This window comes from Prionailurus bengalensis, chromosome D4 (assembly GCF_016509475.1).
Source record: "Prionailurus bengalensis isolate Pbe53 chromosome D4, Fcat_Pben_1.1_paternal_pri, whole genome shotgun sequence".
Classification (NCBI taxonomy): Eukaryota; Metazoa; Chordata; class Mammalia; order Carnivora; family Felidae; genus Prionailurus; species Prionailurus bengalensis.
This window is the reverse complement of record NC_057359.1, coordinates 88,606,872-88,624,221: the sequence shown is the minus strand read 5'-3', so window position 1 is coordinate 88,624,221 and position 17,350 is coordinate 88,606,872. Positions and strand designations below refer to the sequence as shown.

At 58.7% G+C, this 17,350-nt stretch overlaps 1 protein-coding gene across 1 annotated transcript in view; it reads right to left on the bottom strand.

Annotated features, from left to right (window-relative positions):
• HMCN2 (hemicentin 2) overlaps positions 1-17,350 on the bottom strand; it is a 144,976-nt gene that overhangs the window by 81,531 nt on the left and 46,095 nt on the right. The window contains exons 16-22 of the mRNA XM_043567001.1: positions 11,305-11,493; positions 10,775-10,870; positions 10,335-10,462; positions 8,684-8,828; positions 5,257-5,369; positions 4,972-5,131; positions 3,173-3,338 (exon numbers count right to left, since the gene is read on the bottom strand). Coding sequence (XP_043422936.1) covers positions 3,173-3,338; positions 4,972-5,131; positions 5,257-5,369; positions 8,684-8,828; positions 10,335-10,462; positions 10,775-10,870; positions 11,305-11,493 — 997 coding nt within the window. The remainder of the gene's footprint in view (positions 1-3,172; positions 3,339-4,971; positions 5,132-5,256; positions 5,370-8,683; positions 8,829-10,334; positions 10,463-10,774; positions 10,871-11,304; positions 11,494-17,350) is intronic.

Sequence of the window (17,350 nt, the reverse complement as noted above, 5' to 3'; positions counted from 1 at the left end):
TGTGTGTGTGTGTGTGTGTGTGTCAGGACCCAGCCCTGGGACTCAGAAGGTCAGGATCCAGTCTTCCACACCCCATGTTCTGTGTCTCCTCCTCAGTGCACTGGGTATGGTGACGCTCCATGCAGCCACCTCCAGGGGGGGCCACCCTGACCACAGAGAAATGGAGGGGGCCTCTGAGACTCACCCACATCATGGGGACCCCCTCCCCCCGCCCACGGAGCTACCAGGGAACTTTGAGGAAACACCAGCACTGGAGCTCTGCTGGCGACCCTAACCACGGCCAAGGCCGAGAGCCCCTGGCCCGCGTCACCCAGGGTCAGGAAAGACGGGCCCAGGGCAACCACAGAGCAAATGCTGGCTTTTCATCCTTGAGGACAGAGGAAGGGGCCGCTGCAGGCAGTTCGCAAGGCTCAGCAACCCAGAGAGGGCAGAGGCGGCTCGGGATGAACACCTGTGACTCACTGAAACACGTTAGTCCACAAGCCTCCAGAATGGCAGCCCGGATGGCAGCGGAGCCTTGGGACTCCCTGGGAGAAGGAAGGGGGGAGCGGGGGGGGGGGGGGGAGAAGGAGCGAACAGGCAGCAGCTCCCTCCCCGCCCAGCACTGCCACGCTCCGCTCGCTCGGTGCCTGTTTCCAGGGGGTTTTTAAATCTCCCTTTTCTGGCCGGATGGTCGTATGACTAAGGGCAGCTGTGCGTCTGCGAGCAAAGCTCAGTTCTGCGGGGGGGGGGGAGGTTGTGGGAGCCGCAGGGAGGCCCAAAGAGCCAGGGGGACCCAAAGAGCCTGCGGACGAAGCTCCAATGCAATCAAACTTGCCGAGGTCACTCCCCCTGGCCGGCAAGGGCGACAAGAGAAACGTCCATCAACAGGCGGATGGACAGACAGAAGGCGGTCTTTCCACACAAAGGAGCATCATTCAGCTGCAAAAGAGAACGAAGCCCTGCTCCGTGCTGCGACATGGATGGGCCTCAAAAACGTGTCGAGTGCAAGGAACCAGACCCCCAAAGCCACATATCACACGATCCCACTTCGACGAAACGTCCAGAATAGGTTAAGTCCCAAAACACAAAGCAGATGAGGGGTTGACATGGGCCGGAGGGGGGAAGGGACAGGAACGGAGGCAGCTGCCAACGAGTGTGGGGTTTAGGGGCGGGGTGATGGCAATGTCCTGAACGTGGCTGTGGTATGGCTGCACCCTCCCGAATATCCCCAAACTGTCCTGCGTGTGAATCGTATCTCGATAAAGCTTATATATTTTAAACAGTGGGTGAGAATGCAGGGCGCCCGGGTGGCTCAGCCGGTTAAGCATCTGCATCGCGATTTTGGCCCAGGTCATGATCTCCCCGTTCGCGGGATCAAGCCCCGCGTCCGGCTCCTCTCTGCGCGTGGAGCCTGGTGGGGATTCACCCTTTCTTTCTCTCTTCCCCTCCCCTGCCCGTGCTCTTGTTCTCTCAAAATAAATAAGTAAATAATCTTTTTTTTAATTTTTTTTTTCAACGTTTATTTATTTTGGGGACAGAGAGAGACAGAGCATGAACGGGCGAGGGGCAGAGAGAGAGGGAGACACAGAATCGGAAACAGGCTCCAGGCTCCGAGCCGTCAGCCCAGAGCCCGACGCGGGGCTCGAACTCGCGGACCGCGAGATCGTGACCTGGCTGAAGTCGGACGCTTCACCGACTGCGCCACCCAGGCGCCCCTAAATAACTTTTTTTAAAAAGAAGCCAGAAACGATGCCTTAGTGTGTAAATGGCAGCAGCAATAAAATGGTGTCAGAGGGAGCGATTTTCCGGCACCTAATCATCCGCTAAACACTGCGCGTCCCTCGCTGCATCGCACTAAGTAGTGAGCACTATTTAACCAACATCCGCCGTACAGGTGAAAAACAGGCCGGGAGGAGCCGGCAGCCACCTGAGGCCACACGGCCAACACGACAGCAGCTGGGATCCCCAGCCAGGTGGGACGAACTCCGGGGTCTAAGCTCCTCGCCCGGCCCCGCCACCCCCCCCTTAGATAAACTCCTAACTGAGATAAACTCCCAGAATCTCGTAAATCTCTGGAGAACGCCAGGAAGAAGCGGAGGGGAACAGAACAGGACTCCGGATTGCGCAAGCAGCTCCCACAATTTATGGCTCCCGGTTGATCTATTAACACATCACGACAAGGAGGGGCGAGCAAGTGAGCGCTGTGTGTTTCCTCGTCTCCGTAACGAGCCATAAAGAAACGAGCTAACACCAGGCTTTGTGGGGAGAGCGGTAGGCTCCCCTGGCCTCCCACCCCCGGTTCCCAGGACACACGCAGCTGCGGGGACACCGACAGGGCGTGGGGGTGGGGGCACTGCAGACCCTGCCCAGGCCCGGGACCCCGGCCGCCTTCAGGGGTGCGGGCTCCACGGTTTGGAAGGGCTCACCCAACAGATGTTCTGAGATGCACAGACACACATGTGGGTGTTAGGGGGGTGGGGGGGGGCGGTGAGACCTTCTGGGTCTGGAACTTCTCAAAGACCTTGCCAGGACTGATGTCACTGGCCGGAGCCTCCCCCGCCCTGGGCTCAAAAGTCAAGAGCCCCGGGAGTCTCGAGACCCTTCTTGTCTGGAACCACCGTCTCCCACAGCCCTGCCTGGGGTGGGGGTGGGGGGGGTACGGCTTCCCTCTGTGCCCAATCCCGGCATCCCTGATGGTGGGAGAGAAGCTGAGTCAGAGAGCCCGGCCACCAGACATCTGGTCTGAGGAGCAGACGGGGACATTGCACGTGACAACGTTGGGGCGCCGTCCAACTGGGGGGTGGCTCTTTCCTAGCTGGGTGACCACAAGCAGTCCACCCCCCACCCCCCCGCCTCGCTGAGCCTCAGTCGGCTCGGACAACAAGGGCTGCTGCGCAGATTTGAAAGGAGATTCCGCACGTAGCACCCAGCGGCCGGTGCACGAGGCTCCGGGCACGTGAACTTCCGAAGGGTCTCACCCTGGGCACCTGTGCTCTCTCTCAGGGGTCCCCTGACAGGCTTCGGGGGGCCCGTGGACAAAAGTGCTACGTGTAAAGTCGAATCCGCGCCCGACCCTGGGAGAGTCCACAGGGTCCCAGACACTGGCCGGGTCGCTGGCCACCTCGAGGCCAGTTTCCTCAAACCCCAAGCTCCGCCCATCTCCAGGACCAAGGGCATCGGATCGGGTTACCTGTCGGTGACGGAGGGCACAGGGTGGAGGTCCTTGGTCCAGGTGACCAGGGGGGGTGGGGAGCCCTGGGCCTCGCAGTCCAGGGTCACCTCATCACCAGCCTTGGCCGTGACTCTCAGAGGCTCATCTGCATCACGTGACCCATTCCCACGGATCCTGGGCTTAGCTGTGGGCAGAAGCACACGGGGACTGTGAGACGGACAGGAAGCCACGGCACAGAGGCCAAAGGGGACCAGGACGGCCGCCCCAGGAAACGGAGGTGCTACCCCCACCCTGGGGGGTGCAGAAAGTGGGTGGGCTCGGCTCTAAGGAGAGAGTGGGGGTGTGGGGGTGGCCCCAGACCCCACGGCTCCCCCAGTCCCGGCCTCCACCTCTCCACCAGCACCCTCCCTCTGGAAGCTCGGCTTGCTTTGATGACCCTGACATGCTCACTCCTGCCCCAACGTCGACTACCCTCTAGCTTCTCCTCCCCCGGCTGTCCCTTCCCCGGGGACATTCCGGCAGGTTCTGTCCTCGTCTTCTCTGTCCCCCTTCTCCCCCGGGGGTCACCCCAGTCATTCTCAGGATATCAACCACCAGATGATGCACAACGTCCCTCTGGCCTTCTCAAACTCCGATCGGGGGTTTATACCAATCCGTGCACATCACCTCTTTCTCGTATCAAGTTCAAGGCTCCTAATGACAGAGATTACTCCGTCCCCCTCCTCCCTTATGCCCCCCTACATCTCTAGCCAGCTGCTCATACACTGATATACCAGGACGTGTCTCAGCAATAATAATTAAGCTAGACGGGGCGCCCGGGTGGCTCAGTCTGTTAAGCGTCTGACTGTGCTTCGGGTCACCATCTCACGGTTTGTGGGTTCGAGCCCCGCGTCGGGCTCTGTGCTGACGGCTCGGAGCCTGGAGCCTGTTTCAGATTCTGTGTCTCCCTCTCTCTCTGCCCCTCCCCTGCTCATGATCTGTCTCTCTCTGTCTCACATAAGACCTCACGCATTCCCTTCTATGTTCATTTAGAGAGAAAATCTCCCCTTAAAAAAAAATTTTTGTTTTTGTAGTATAAAAATACTGGTCGTAAGAGTATGTCTAGAAAAACTTGGCTGTGCATTTGCTCCTTCATTCCAGGCGGTTCCTGAGTGCCCAGCTCTGTGTGGATCTGGGGAAGGAGCAGCAAAGGAGACAGATCCTGCCCCCCCCCCCCCCCCGTCCTCCCGGCATTAGGGCCCACAGGGAACACTGCTACCGAACAACACACAATTAACTATCTAATCATAGTTACAAAGGGGACGTTCCAGAGAGTCTACAGCAAAGCGACTTGACTCAGTCTGAGGAGTCAGAGAGCAGATACCTGACCAATGGGAGAAGTCAGCTGGCCCAGGAGGGGGAAGGGGATTCCAAAGAAGGAACTGTTCGTTCAAAGGTCCTGAGGCAGGAAGGCCCATTTAAGAAATTGAATGGAGGCCCGAGGGTCTGGGGCACAGAGACTCGGGGACAGTGGCGGGCAAGGGGGCTGCCCAGGTGGCAGGGGTCCAGTGTAGGGCCTGTGTTTTTCCGAGGCTTGTTAACGTGATGGCTTCCCACCATCTGCTCACAGAGGGCTGAACTGGACCCACTCTTAGAGCATGTGCACACTGCTGAGGACAGTGAGCTGGAGGAGGGCAGCTTTGGTCCATGTGCCCTTCAGAGGGGAAGAATTTCGAGGCCGGGGGCAAGGAAGGTCCAGGTAAGGTCAGCTCGTCCATGCCCCTGCCTCCATGCCTGCCAAGCCCCTCTCCCAGGACGGGGGGGTGGCCACCACTCACTGTTGACAGAAAGCCGCATCTCCTGGCTGGAGAAGCCCACAGCGTTGGTGGCCGTGCAGACATAGGCTCCTGAATCCTGGGCAGATGGCCGGGCGATGACCAGGGTGCCATCCTTGCTCACGTTGTAGTGGGGACCCATGGAGGCCAGGGCATTGGCTTCCTGCAGGAGAGTTGGGGGTGACGTCAGCAAAGCCCACACTGCATGGCGATTTGCATAATCCCCCCACCCCATGATGCACTGGGCCCACCCCTCTGGGGGCCCTTACCATAAGAGGCTCCTCCTACCTTGGTCCAGGTGATGGCAGGGGTGGGGACCCCCGAGGCCACACAGGGGAGGGAGGCTGGAACCCCTTCATTGGTGACATGGTAGGTGGCCACGGGCTGGATCCTAGGGGGCACTTTCAAAAACAAACCAATTTTTTAAATTGAAAACAATCCAAATCTCTCTCAACTGGAGGACGGAAAAACAAAATGTGGGGCATACGTATAAAATATTATTCATCAGTAGGGGCGCCTGGGTGGCTCAGCTGGTTGGACATCTGACTTCAGTTCAGGTCATGATCTCACAGTTGGTGGGTTTGAGCTCCACATTGGGCTTGGCGCTGGCAGCCCAGAGCCTGCTTTGGATTCTCTCCCTCTCTCTCTCTCTCTCTTTCTCTCTCTCTCTGCCCCTCCCTCACTTGCACGCTCTGTCTCTCAAAAATAAACATTAAAAAAAAATCTTTTTTTTTTTTATTTTTTTTAACAACGTTTATTTATTTTTGGGACAGAGAGAGACAGAGCATGAATAGGGGAGGGTCAGAGAAAGAGGGAGACACAGAATCCAAAACAGGCTCCAGGCTCTGAGCCGTCAGCCCAGAGCCCGACGCAGGGCTCGAACCCACGGACCGTGAGATCATGACCTGAGCCGAAGTCGGACGCTTAACCGACTGAGCCACCCAGGCACCCCCCCCAAAAAAAATCTTTAAAAAGGAGTAGAAGTCTGGGACTCCTGGGTGGCTCAGTTGGTTGAGCGTCTGACTCTCGATTTTGGCTCAGGTCATGATCCCGGGGTCATGGAATCGAGCCCCGCATCGGGCTCCAGGCTGAGTGTGGAGCCTGCTTGGGATTTTCTCTCCCACCCTCTGCCCCCGCTCCCCCGCTCCCTCGCTCCGAAATAAAAAACAAACAACATAAAAAATTAAAAATAAATAAATAAAAAGGAGTCAGAGTGTGATACGTACTATAACACGGATGAACCCTGAAAACATTACGCTAAATGCAATTAACCAGACACAGAAGAACAAATGATGTGTGATTCCACTTAACACGACGTCTCTAGAACAGGCAGGCCAGAATGGTGGTTGCCAGGGGCTGGGCAAGAGGGAAATGGGGAGCTGGTGTTCAGTGGGGCAGAGGGCTTCACGTTGAGATGATGAAGAAATTCTGGGGACAGAGAGTAGCGATGGCCGCCCTACGAATATGCTTAACCTGGAGGCTTTCAGATGGTTTTAAAATGGTAAGTTTTATGTATATTTTATCAGAATTTAAGAAACAAACAAACAAAACTATTTCAACAAAAGGACACAAGGGGCATGGTTCGACGGCCACCGCTTTAACGAATGCACGCCCCGGACGGAGGGCAGCCTGTGCCCGGGGCCAGCTGTGCCCTTTCTTTGCTCGGGGACTTTGGGTAAACCACTTAATCTTTTTGTACCCAGATTCCTCCATCAGCAAAACAGCTCGTTAACCCCAATTCCCTGCCCACTCTCCAGGGATGGCCAGATGAGAAATGGCAGAAAATAGTATTCACAGAACACAGTGAACTGGAAGACAAGTGCCAAATCCGCTCTGGGCACCGTCCAGATGTGCAGGGGCGGGGGGAGACCGGGCTCGGACCAGACGGGAGGGGAAGCCAGAAGCCAAGGGCTCTGCCAGTAACACTGGGACCCACCCGTCAGGGAGGGAAATGCCCTTCTAGATCCTCCCAGGTGGCCCAAGCCCGCCAGTCGATTGCTACCGTTGCATTGGAAACGAAGGGAGCCAAGAGGACGAGCTTGGTCACGTCCAGCACCAGCCCCACGGACGGACGAGGCGCCTGAGATCCTGCGGAGTTACTCGCCTCTCCGGGCCTCGGCGTAACGTCGGAACGGGGAGTCTTTTAAACCCCACCTCTCGGGTAGTTATGAGAATTCAGCGGAACCTACACAGAACCTGGCAGAGGTGTGGCCCGGGGCACGCGCCCAGGCTTTGATCGCTACGACTCGCTGGGGTGACGTGGAGGCAAGACAGCGCTCTAGACCCTGCCTCCTTCTGAACTTTGGTTTTCCTCTAGAAAATGGGAACAATGTGCTCTTTCCGCTCACCCTTGGGGGGTTTTATAAAACAAATGGGAGAAAAAAAAAAGGAGGATTGTTATTAACATACTTGGTAAATGACAAAATTTAGCCACACTTAGTTTAAGCCTCTCGTCTCGGGTTCAAAGGAAGGGTCGTGGGGCGCCTGGGGGGGCTCAGTCGGTCGAGCGTCTGACTTGGGCTCGGGTCGTGATCTCACGGTTCATAAGTTCGGGGGGCCCCACATCTGCTGTCAGCGCCGGCTCGGATCCTCTGTCTCCCCATCTCTCTCTGCCCCTCCCCCACTCTCTCTCGAGCACGCTCGCTCTCTCTCTCTCTCAAAAATAAGCAAACATTAAAAAAAAAAAAAAAAGAACGGTGGCACCTGGATGGGCGGGTAAAGGGGACAGGGACTCTCCAGCACTGTGCGTGGGAGCGTTCATTGGGTAAAATACACTAAAAGCCCTAAAAATGGGCAGTCTCTGTCAGTCAAAACTCAATTCTACATTAACGGGTTTATCCTAAGGAAGGGATGGGGCGTGTGGGCAAAGGTAGAGCGCAAACCGTTCCTCCCCCAGGGTGTTCGGGCTGGTGAGAAGGCGGACGTGAGGGGGCAGGTGAGCTGCTCACGGCTCATCCAAACAGAGGACACGTCGTCTTCAACTGAGCCCTCTATTTATTCGCAGAATATGATCATAAGATCATAATCTATCGTCAAAACAAACACTCAGCTTGCAAGACACTAATACGCTGTGGTCCCGGTCTCGTTTTTAAACATTTCTGTGTATGTGTATATAAAGAATCCATAGATAGATGGATAGAAATATAGACCTATAAAGAATTTATATATAACGTACAAGTTACTTACATACAATGTATACAAAGTTATATACAATTTATGTCACATGTAACTCATGACATAAACAGTGTGTAAGCTCACATGTCGGGGAGGGGCAGACCGAGGGGGAGAGAATCCCAAGCAGGCTCTGGCCATCACCACGGAGCCCGACGTGGGGCTCAGTCCCACAGACTGCGAGATCACGAGCCAAAATCGAGAGTCAGACGCTCAACTGAGCCACCCAGGCGCCCCTATGTGTGCATTTTTTTAAAAATAACTTTTTTTAATGTTTGTTTATTGTGGGGAGATGGAGAGACGGAGTGGGGGAGGGGCAGAGAGCGAGAGGGAGACACAGAATCCGAAGCGGGCTCCAGGCTCCGAGCTGTCAGCACAGAGCCCGATGCGGGACTCAAACCCACGAACCGTGAGAGCATGGGCCAAAGTCAGACACTCAACCGACTGAGCCACCCAGGCGCCCCGATTTTTTAAACACAGGTGTTGCAGATCAAGTTCTCCTCATGCATCCTCCCTCACCCCTACCCTGCACCCCGGGACTCACCCTGGACAACCAACTGCACATCCCTGTGCTGAGAGCCAGCCGTGTTGGTGAGCACACAGCTGTACCTCCCCGCGTCCTCCTGCAGTGCCCGGTCCAGGTGGAGGCTGCCATCTGCTCGGACCGAATGTCGGCTGCCAGGTGGGAGCTGGGGAGGGTGAGGAAGCCCCAGCTTGAACCGCAGCCCCACGCGGCACCCGCTGAGAGAGAGAACGCTCTGGAAACCACACTGCCCACCAGGCCAGTGGGGAGCAAGCTGGACCGAGAGGTCAGGGGTTTGGAGAACTCTCTCCCCTTCCCTGAGACTCCTCCACCCCCCGCAGACCCTTGGGGCTAGGTGACCTTGACCCCGGGCACACCTCGGACCCCACTCTCCCACGACCAGCCGGACCAGTGGGCCGGGGGGAGCCTCTCCCAAGAGTACAGGGCTGCGGCCAGAGCCTTTACTGAGTAGGGGCCGGGGCTCCAAGGTAGGGACAGAGAGTAGGGACAAATTCCTGCAGGGAGAGAACAGAGCCACAGGAGCAGAACAGAGGTGTGGCCACATCAGACGTGGTCCCAGGGAGAGAAGCAGAGACAGTGGCTCCTGGTGGCTGCCCAGATCTGTCCCCATGGGGACCAGGGAGCGCTGGTCCAGAAGGGCCCCCGGGGCGACCTTCATAAAGATGTCTAACCAGTCTTTCTTTGGTGAGGGGTCCTTTTAAAACCTTTCCACCACCGGCCTCAGCCCGCTTTCGGCATCCTTGTCCCTGTCCCGTGAGCCTGGCTGCACACATGGGACTCGGCTCCAGGAGCTGCCCCTGTGCCCTCTCGGTACCAGGCCCCCTTGGGCCGAGCAAGCTTGAGGGGGTTTCTGCTTGTGGCACTGGGCAGCCCTACGGGCACGCGCCCTTCCGGTGTGGCCACGGAGCTGAAACAGACCCCACATCTCCAGCCGCTCGCTGGCCTGGCATCGACAGGGCCCAGGGCCCTCTTTCTGCAACCCGAGCATCAGATTCTACTCAGGAAGGCTCCCTCAAGGGCACAAGGTCCCCAGTATGTCTGAGGACAGGGCCCGGGAATGGAGGAAAGGGGAGGGGTAAAGAAAGAGTGGCCAGGGGCGCCTGGGTGGCTCAGTGGGCTAAGCATCTGACTTCAGCTCAGGTCATGATCTCGCTGTTCCTGGGTTCGAGCCCCGCGTCGGGCTCTGTGCTGACAGCTCAGAGCCTGGAGCCTGTTTCAGAGTCTGTGTCTCCCTCTCTCTGACCCTCCCCCGTTCATGCTCTGTCTCTCTCTGTCTCAAAAATAAATAAACGTTAAAAAAAAAAAATTTAAAAAAAAAGAATGGGGGGCAGAAAGCATTGTCTCTGTGCCCCCTAAATTCCTGCCCCCCAGCCTCAGCACTAATGGAGCGTAAGATTCTCCTGCGGCTCTCGGGGGTGGGGGGTGGGGGGGACCAGCAGCCACAGAAACCTTGGCAGGACTTGGGAGGGTGACGGATGCTATCAGCACATTTACCAGAGAAGTTTCTGGAAAGAGGCAGGCAAGAGAGGGAGCAAGGAAGAGCACGTTCCAAACCAAGCAAATAGCAAAGCGGAGGCAGAGGGAGGAACGTGACAGTCCCCTCCGCCCCCAGGCACCACTGCGGGTGCCTGCACCCAGAGAGCTCGCTCACCGGCAGCCCGGCCTTGAGCCAGCGTCGCTCCGGGAGGGGCCTCCCCGCCAGGATGATGCAGGGCAGGGACACCGGCTGCCTCTCCAGCACCCGGACAGTGGAGGCGCTGCTCGCGATCTGCGGTGGGGCTGTGGGGAGGGGAGACGGTATGGGTCACACTAGATTCCTGCGGGTGGCTGTCGCGGGGACAGAGAGACCCCACTGCCCCCCGCTCCTCTCCACGGAACCAGTGGATAGGGGATCCTCAACGGTCAAAGGGCACACTTCCCGGGGCACGTTGCCCAGGAAGCAGGGATCCAGATCTGCTCTTGGAGAGCCTGGCAGAGCCACACCCGTCCCAAAGGATGGGCCTTTGGGCCCATAGTGAGGGGGCCTCCCTGGGGGTGCCCGGCCTCCCCACCAAACCCCCCCCCCCCCCGCCCCCAGATCCACCAGCGAACCGTGTCCGGTCACGATGAGCCGGGCCTCTGCCCGGACCTTCCCGAACACATTTTGAGCTTCACAGACATACAGGGCCTGGTCTTCGGGGACCACACCTGAGGGACGGAAAGAGGCCGGCCTGACTGCCGGGACCCGCCACCGCTCTGGCCCCCCAGGTGCAGGCAGCCCATGGCACAGCCCGGCCCTGCAGGGGTGAGGGAGGAGGGCTGGGGGGAGGCAGCCAGGCCTTGGGAGGGTATTCGTGGTCAACCCAACGCCCGGGATCCGACCCGCGCGACAAGCCCTCAGGCCGGCCCGTTATTAAACCCAGGCGGTAGGTTTTGTCGCTGTCATGGCTGTGGGGGGCTCAGAGCAGCGGGGCGACTTGGTCAGAGGCAGCCAGCCAGTACACGAGCCTGCGTCGGCCTCACCCATGGCCAATGCCAGGCATCAACGTTCTGCTCCGAGCCACCCGGCCTGGGGAGGCACTTGGCGTGTCAGAAGCCATCCTGTCTCCCCCGCCCATCCTCCCCCGGCCCCTGTCTCTTACTTTCAAAGAACAGCACTCCCGAATCAGGCTGCCCCGTCCTGCCACCCCGCCTGGGCCCCAGCGGCTGGCCATCTCCACGGCGCCAGGTGACGAGCGGGGGCGGGCGGCCCATGGCCCGGCACGCCAGGAGGGCACTTCTCCCCAGCTCCACAGTGACATCCCGGGGCAGCTCCATCAGCTGGGGCGCATCTGCAGGGAGGTGACCGGTCAGCCAGGCCCGGCGGCTGAACCCCACGTGCCCCCAGAGGACTGATCCCGCCGCCTGCCCCCCTCCCCTGGCTGGGAGGTTCCCTTTCTCCCGGCCTCGCCCTCGTGAACCTGGGGCTGACTCATCTCCAGGGCTCTAGGGCCAACCTGAGCTTGGAAGGATCCGGCCCTGAAGAGGGGTTAGGGATGAGGCAGAGGGAGTGGCCTTTGGCAGGAGGAAGCTACCGCCGCACCTCACGCCCCTGCACGGGGTCACGGGAGCCCCGCTGTGCCTGGCTGTGCAGGGGGCTGGGGGCAAATGGCCTGCTCCTGAGGCGACACCTCCTGGGAAGCCCACCTCTGAGGGGCTGCAAATCAAGTTCCAGCCACAGGAGCCCCCGCGCCTTGGAGACCCTCCCCTCCCTCGCCCTCCCCCTGGACCTCTTGCACCTGAACTTGGGCAACCATTTCCCGACCCCCAAAGAGCCCACTCTGTGGGGAGATTACGGGCCACCTTGACTCTCTTCTCCACATCTCTGTTTGCCAAAATTTTTGTAATGAGTATATGAAACTCCACCACAAAATGAAAACGTGCTTATTATTAATCAGGTGACTTTATACTTCAACATTAATCATGACCCCAGGGCAACAGTCCTCGACGAGGACTCACCTGGGTCGAACAAAACTCCAACAATACGCAAGAATCTACTTCCCCCCCAATCTTTTGCTCCCCACGCCCCCAAGCTCATGCCCTTCCCCAGGGCCACCGCTGTTAATAGCTTGTAGTGTTTCTGCTAAACTTTTTTCTAAGCGTTGTCTGACGTTTATCATCAGGAGAAAATAAGTGATTTCCCCAAACAGAAACTCGTGATCCTTTCTGCCCTTCCGTAGGCCAGAAGGGAGTCCAACTCCAGATGGGTCCAGGCCCCGTGCCCCGCAGCTAACGGGCACTGTCCTCCGGTCCCCGTCCCCAGACCCATGACCAGGAAGCCTTTTTTTTTTCTCTTTTTTTCTTTTCTTTTTTTTAGCTTGTAGCATCCAGCACCATGGAAACCCCTCCACCTCTTTGTTCTGTCCGCCTCCCTCCAGAAATCGCCCCCATTTCCATCCAAATCATGACATCAAATTTCCCTCCTGGCCCAGGGATTAGGGAAGTTCCAAGGAGATATAAACACAAGCTGGAAAATTCCTGCAAGGAGGACCCAACGGTCTTGGACCCAACCTCAGACGCCACCCGCACGCCTCTCTTTCTTGTTGGGCCCTGGCCAGAATCCCAGAAAGCCTCTGCTCCGGGCTCGCCTCAGACAGGGTCACTGGTCCAGCAGAGCCCTGGCCCCTGGGCAGAGGTGAGCCTCAGCTCCGGGACAGGCACTCCCAGAACCTGCCTTCGCCGGCCCCGCCCAGCCGCACCTGCTTCTTGACCCCTCCCTCCTTAGTCCCCAAACAGCCCAGCTTGGTCTCCCGACTCTGGCACATTACAAAACACACTCTCGTCCCCATTCTCCTCCCAGACCTGAACTTCCCCCTGGAAAGGGACAACCGACTTACGATCGTCAGCAAATGATATGGACAGAGCGTAGCATCTGGAGCACCAAGAAGTGACAGGCACGGTGACGGTGCTTTTAGAAACACCAGTTTCATCAACGGCCCCAATAAGCTCCTGAGGTGGACGCCATCACAACCCTACTTTACAGACGAGGACGCTGAGGGTCAGGGAGATGAAGGAAACTGGCAAAGGGCACAGGTCCAAGCCGATGGAAGAGGCGGGATCGGAGCTTAGGTCTGGCTGCGGCTGAGGCCCAGGCTCTCACCCACCGCACCCCTGCGTCCCCCTGGGTCCTCGGGAGCAACTTGGCCGCTTGCTCCGGCCAGAGCTGCACCCGTCTCTTCTGTCCTTTCTTTGGGGTGAATCCCAAAGCAGCCAAATCCCGACTCAGATCCTGCCCGGAAAAACTCTGACTCAGCCTCGGGCACAGCCACACCCCCCCTCACCCCGTTCCTCACTGGAGCCCCCAAATAAGGCAGGACCCCAGAATCCTCGTACGCCCGGGCTGAAGGTCCTTTGGTCACCTCCTCTGCAGATGGGAAACTGAGGCCCGGAGCAGGGGCAGGGGCAGGGCCGGCCCTGAGTCCTGCAGCATGTCGGTGGGGGCTGGGCTCCCAACCCAGTGCTCTTCCCAGGGCCTCACCAGAGGCTCAGCCACCTCTGCTTCCAGGCCCCCTCCCCACAGACTCTCAGGTGACTCCTGCGGTAACCCAGGGCGGGACCGTAAACTGGCTCCCCCAACTGCCAGAGGGATGGCCCCTTCTGCCTTGGCCTCAGGCGGGCTTCGGGGCAAGAGCTGCAAATGCCCAGAGACCATTAGGCACTGCAGCCCCACCAGGCTCCCTGGAGACGCAGTGTGTGTTTGTGGGGGCGCAGTGCCGGGTGGGGAACCTAGAATACCCAGGAAGAGAGGACGGCCCCACTGAAGGATGCCAGCCAGCAGCCTGGGTTGGGGGGAAAGGACAGGAGGGTCTAGCCACCCTGAGGGCCACCTCCCCCTTCTCCCTGCTTCCCCCCCTCTGCAGAAGGGCTGAGAGGTTTGGTTAACTCGGCCCGGCAGGGCCACTCCCCACCTCCAGGAGGTTTTCGGGGGGAAAGGTCCCCATGGATTCTAACGGCAAAGTGACCACGGCAGAGGTGATGACTTCCCTTCCTCCTAGTTGGCCACCAGGGCAGGGGCACTGGCCTAAAGGCCCAAAGCCTGCACTGGGCCCTTGCACTGCCTCTGCCCCGGTGGGCATCGTGGATGAACCCCTTCACCACTTGGGGCCTCAGTTTCCCCATGCAGAAGGAGGTAACTATTTTTATTCTGGTTCCAATACCTTAAAGTTCCAGGGCTCTTTATCATTGTGCGCAGACCCAGCGCCCCCCACCCCTGTCCCCTGTGCCATGCCCCCGCCCCAGTTCCCGTGGCTCAGAGCCCTGCAGCAGGGCTGGTGGGGATGAGCCAGCTCAGGAAGGAGAGCTCCAGTCTGTCTTGACTTTGGCCACCAGTAGGCAGGGGGTCTTAGGTCCAATGGCTACCCAGCAGGGCAAGGTGGGCAACAGGAGAGGCCGGCCTCGGGCCCTGCCCTGCGTTCAGAGGGAATGCCGGGCTGTCTGTGGCTGGGGGGGGGATGGGCTCCACAGCCCCCTCCGGGGCAGGGTCCTGCAACTGGGCCCGGAGCCACAGCCCCACCAGCCAGGGCCGCAGGAAGACTCTCACGGGCCTCTTCCTCTCGTGGAAAAATATTAACAGTTATATTTTATGACCACATTGACATAAAGGCACACACTATCCAGCCTGGATTCCTTCTTATCTCTTTGTTGGTACCCATTTGCTTCCCTCTCATTTTAAAAGAAATGAAAATCAGAGCCTTATCCTGGGTCGCCAGAGGCATCGCAGACCCCGGGTCCGTGCCCGCCGTGCCTGACGGGACAGCCGCCCGGAACCCTGACCACTCCTGCCCCGGATCCCAGCGCCGCTTCTGTCCTGCTCTCCCGGGCTGGCCACGGGCCCTCTGCACCCCCCAAAGTACCTGCTCTCCCCCCCCTGCTCATCTGCCTGGTGACCACGGGCCGGGAACAGAAAGGGGGAGGAGCATCCTCTCATCCTGAATGAGAATCCAGCAGGCGCAGGTGACGGCTCAGAGTGGCTGTTCTCAGGGAGCAGAAAGGGCAGTGAACTTGGGGCGGGCATGGCCTGCTGCGGGGCCCCGCTCACCAGCCGTGTGATGAACCACGCCGCCTCACCGGGCCCCCGTGGGCAAGCGTGTTGAGTATTTATTCCATTCAAGCCCGGAGCGTAGCACACTGTCTCATCAAATCTCTCAAGGACCCTACGGGCAAGGCTCTGTGATTATCGTCTCCTTTTCACAGATGGGGAAAGAGGGCGCAGGGAGGTCAATAACTTGACCAAACGGGAGCCTGCACACGGACCTCGGACTCCAGTCTTCCGCGTCCAGAGGTGACGCACAGGTGCCTTGCAGGCGGGTCCACTGACACCGGCACTCGCCTCCCTGCTTCCCAAACACCACCAGGAAGAGAGTTCCCGGCTCAACAGCAGCAGGTGGGCACTGTGCCCAGCCGTTCCCAGCCCTGGAAGGCTCTGCCAGCCTGGCTAGGAAGGCTGGACCGCAGCTGCCATCCAGATGGGCAGGAAATTCGATTTCCCCCCGCTGCTGCTAGGCCAGCTCTCCCCAGACACACAGGCGCTGGGTCACTGTCCACCCCTTCCCTGACCTAAAGGCCGAAGGCCACCAGTGGCCCAGTGGCTGAGAAGCCTGCCTCTGGGATGCCAGCCGTCTCCTCCTTGACATGGCCCTAAGGCCTGTGTCTGACAGGTGGAGGCAGGGGACAAAGGAATTAAGGCAGTGCTGCAAAGAAATCAGACAGGAAACAAAGGATGACTCTTGGAAACAATGCCAAGGGCAGCCCTGCCTGGAGCGCCCTCTCTGCTCCCCTGGAACCTACTGACTGTTAACAATGACAGTGGCATTGATCAGAACCCACCAGGCCCCAGGCCTTTCTTATCTCTCACTCATACAGCATCCCGGAGCCTGGGGCTGGCGGTGACCCCACAGCGGGTAGCAGATTCCCGGACACCCCTCGCCCCCTGTTCTGTCTCACTCCCTGGCTCGCTTCTCTTGCCGTGGGGAGATCTGCACATGCTGTTCCCTTTACCTGGAACACTGTTCCCCAGCTCACCACCTGACTGATTGCTTCTGGGTTCATCTCAGACACCACCTCCTCCAAGAAGCCTTCCCAGCCCCCACCATCCGTTGGACCCCTTCTGTGGGCACCAACAGCTCCCCGTGGATACCACCTGCAAAAGTTTGGTGTATTGTCTGTCTGACATCTGGGACCTTGACACCAAGAGCCCGAGTCTCTCCTGCCATTGTGTCCCCAGCACAGGGCCCGGCCACCTGGTGACCATGTGCTACAGGAATGAATGATGGAACAACCAAATGAAGGCCAAGAGTGCCCTAAGCCTGGGAAGATCCGACCCTGGGATGAGACTGTCCTCCTCAGGGCCAGAACCTCCTACTCACAGGGCTTACTCTCCCCCCAGAGCCCCCCACCATCCTTGGAGAGCCCCTTGGGCGTCCCACCCAGCCTAGACAAGCACATCCCCGATTCTCTGTGCTTCCCCAGAATTCCTAGCACCTGGCTTTCCCACCGTGGCCACAGCGAACCCCTCAAAGCCCAGTCCATCCCGGCTCAGCATGCCAAGGAGCGGTGCCCACAACTTCTAGCAATCCCCAGGACTCAGGGTCCGGGCCTGGAACTGAGACATCACGGCACTCACAGCCAAGGCCATGCACCAGCCACAGGGGAATACAGACTCCCCATCTGTAAAAAGGCGATAATCAGGCATCTGTTTATCAAGCACTCAAGATGGGCCAGATTCTGCGCTAAGCTTTATATGTCTGATTTCACTTGGACGCTCACAGCAACCCTCATGGCGTGGTCAGCCCCGTTTTACAGAGGGGGAAACTGAGGGTCAATGACTCGACCAAAGCACATAGGTGGCAAGTGACGGAGACGAGACGGGACCTCAGGTCTCAGGAATGACAACGCCCGAACTTGACCCAAACTGTCTCTGTGGCAGGCAGCCTCCAAGATGGTCCCAGTGACCCCTGCCTCGCGGTGTCTGCACACTTGAGCAGCCCCTCCCACCCACCGCGCACAAGGGTTGGTCGGTGTGACCAACAGAATACAGCAGAAGTGACTCTATGTCACTTCCATGATTGTGGCTGGTTATAAAGACTTCAGGGCGCCTGGGCAACTCAGTCGGTTAAGCGTCGGACTCTTGACTTTGGCTCCGGTCACGAT